This window comes from Olea europaea, chromosome 13 (assembly GCF_002742605.1).
Source record: "Olea europaea var. sylvestris chromosome 13, O_europaea_v1, whole genome shotgun sequence".
In the NCBI taxonomy this organism is placed as follows: domain Eukaryota; kingdom Viridiplantae; phylum Streptophyta; class Magnoliopsida; order Lamiales; family Oleaceae; genus Olea; species Olea europaea.
The window spans coordinates 9,261,564-9,264,557 of NC_036249.1; the positions used below are offsets into that span (position 1 = coordinate 9,261,564).

The window sequence follows — 2,994 nt, forward strand, 5'->3', positions numbered from 1 at the left end:
TAAGGATTTTTTACGCAAAAAAAGGTCAATCTAAGTGCCAAAATGTCAAAATTGAAACGATAGGATGTAGGGAAAGGATAGGGATTTTTTGCCTAATTACCTATATTTCAAGGAAGGATTTGACGGAACATGATGAAAAGGACTAGCCCTGCAAGAAAGGTTTGAAATGAGTGTACAAATGCCAAGTTTGAAACAATAGACTATTTTCACAATGACTATAAATGATAAGGATATTTTTTTCCTAATTACCCTTTAATTTTCACACATGTAATTGCTAACATCAATATCGGGATAACAAGTGGACTTTCATTCATTCTTTTCTTTTGTAGGCCATTAACTTAGTGAAGTCACTTTATTTCTCATTTTCTACAAATTTTTGCTTCTTCTTCAACTTGATTAGTAGCTACGCAATCCTAAGCATCTTTGAATTGTTATCTTTTCCATGACCTTTTTTGAAGATAAATTTTATCTACTTTCTTCATGGTTGGATGTCATTTATCATCCTCTTCCTCTTCATTTGCCACGATCACGATTGCGATTGCGTCCTCTTCCTCTTTCATTGTTGAAATCCCCTCTTCAATTTCCTTCAACGTGAATTTTGTTTAAAGTATTTGCTCCGAAGTATTTTTCTTCTTCTTTTGTCTGTCTTCATATGTTTGAAAGAACCCCATGAGTTCCTCAATAGTCATGATCTCCATATTTTTAGTTTCTTCAATGGTAACTACAATATGCTCAAATTTTGGATATAAAAATATGTAGAATTTTCTCCAAAATTCTAACATTATACAATTTCATTTGCTTTTAATTGATTACCACTACCAACACTCCAGAGAAATACACCGACTTAGATTGTGATTTTTTCATTTATGGAGATTTGAATTCACCTTTCAAGATGAACATTCTTGACTTTCTCCGCTCTCATATAGGCAGTTTGAAGCCTATCCCAAGCTTCTTTGGAGGTGTTCGAAATTGAAATTTTCGCAAATCATCATCATTAAACGATTAATAGATGAGATAGAGAGCTTTCTTGTCTCTCTTTCTTGAATCCTTCAAGCTGTTCTTTTGCCCTTGACGGATAGTAGTCTCATCTATTAGCACATAGTACCCATTTTCTACGATCTTCAATAGGTATTGTGACTCGAGAAATACCTTCATTATAATACTCCATTTGTAGTAGTTGCTCTTCAAAGGATTTTATGGGCATTGATAGCACTTAGTTTGGAAGATGACTTATCTGGATAATACTGTAGGAGAATCTTTGAGAGGTTGAAGAGGTTATAAAAGGAGCTATTATTATATTATAATCTTTAAATTGGCTTCTTACAAAAGAGAATGGAGCACCTACATTTTTAGTGCTCAATGATATCTTCTACATTCCTCTCAACAGTCAGAAATAAATTCATCTTTCAATAACCTTGTAACATCCATGAAATACTTTTTAATACAAAACAAGACTAGATACAGAAAGGGGGGTGGGGTAGGCCAACCAGTTAGTCTTATAGGTAGGGAATTTTTTTCCTATGAATTTATTATTAAAAATAAAAAAAGACGGAAAAAAAAATTTGTCTCTCTTGGCTCCGTCCTTGTCTAGATGGTGAATTATTTTAGAGCGATAGCTTCTCCTAGAACATTGAACTCAATTATAATAATTAACAAGCTCAAACCAAAATAATAAAATTTATTATACACATTCTTTACTCGGATAAATAGCATATTCACTTTCTCCTCTGCTGGCCACTTTAGATCATTCACAACCAATGATCAATCCTAATCCGGCGACGTTCTCACTGGAATCCCGATCACCATCCGATCACTAGCACCATTTTCTGGCGAGTGTGGCTCATCTAATATCAACAACCTTGAAGGGTGTACCTGTGGTGTTGAACCTTCCCATTTTACTGCAACATTAACAATCCCATGCCCCCTTGAACCATCTCTAGCTCTTAGTCTGTAACTCAGGAATCGAATAGACCTTGCCAGAAACAAACAATCCACCATATCGGCTGCCGGAATCCGACACCATCCCAGCTGGGTATGACCCCACAAGAGATGTTTAGTGTAAAGTTTGAGGCATATTCCAAAATGTATCTGGTAAAAAAATGTGACATCAAAAGGTAACCGAAACTTGTCACCCCATGTGGGATTTTTGCCTCCTATATAATCAACCTTTGTTTTGTACCCTTGAATATGTTCATTACTGGTGGTGGTTGGTGAGAACGGTACAGTGACGTTGAGGGTAACGAAAGGCCGGAGGCGCCCTTGGAAGATTGCTGAAGAGCTGGCTGTGCTAAGATCTTGAGCCGATACTACAGTAATTTCCAAGATTGAAGGCTGGTTATCATTTTGCATTTTCAGACAATGAAAACTTAAAATTATATGAATCTGTGAGCGCAGACCCATGTATATATTGGAAAATAGATTAAAAGACATTGATTTGTGGGGTTTCAACTAATTTCTAAGCGTAAGTCACAAGGCAACTTCCTTTGTGGAAAAGTGAAAAATTGAACATTCAAATGCAGACAAATTTAAAGAATTTTTCATGCTTGATGGATTAAAAAAGCAGCACGTCCCTAATAAATAATTGTGAAAAATATCGATATAAAAAAGGCTTATCAAGTATTAGAAAATGTGCATGCTTGGAGTCAATTTATTTTGTTTTATTATAATCAAGAAACGTCGACTTGTGCCAACTCAGAAGTCACACCTAATACGGCACTATCCTTTTCTTTGCAAAAATGAAAAATATAAAATAATAGAAACAAATTAAGTTCATGATTGACAACCATTATTTGGGTAAAATGGAGTTTTGAATAATGATTTTTTGAAGAACCAATGGTTGACAAGTAGGAAAAAAGATTTCATTTACGTGCAAAATATTTGTATGAATGTGTGATTGAAAATGAGTATATAATGAAAAGAGTTTTGAATAATGGTTGTCAAACGAGGGCTAAATTGATATGAATATTTATACTAAAAATATCTGTCTTTTTAAGA

At 34.4% G+C, this 2,994-nt stretch overlaps 1 protein-coding gene across 1 annotated transcript; it reads right to left on the reverse strand.

The window, feature by feature from the left end:
- Positions 1 to 1,354: 1,354 nt before the first annotated feature.
- On the reverse strand, positions 1,355 to 2,395 carry LOC111408202. Its single transcript, XM_023037998.1, has one exon. The coding sequence runs from the start codon at positions 2,347 to 2,349 to the stop codon at positions 1,768 to 1,770; it is 582 nt and encodes a 193-aa protein (XP_022893766.1). The 5' UTR covers positions 2,350 to 2,395; the 3' UTR covers positions 1,355 to 1,767.
- Between the last annotated feature and the right edge of the window lie 599 nt (positions 2,396 to 2,994).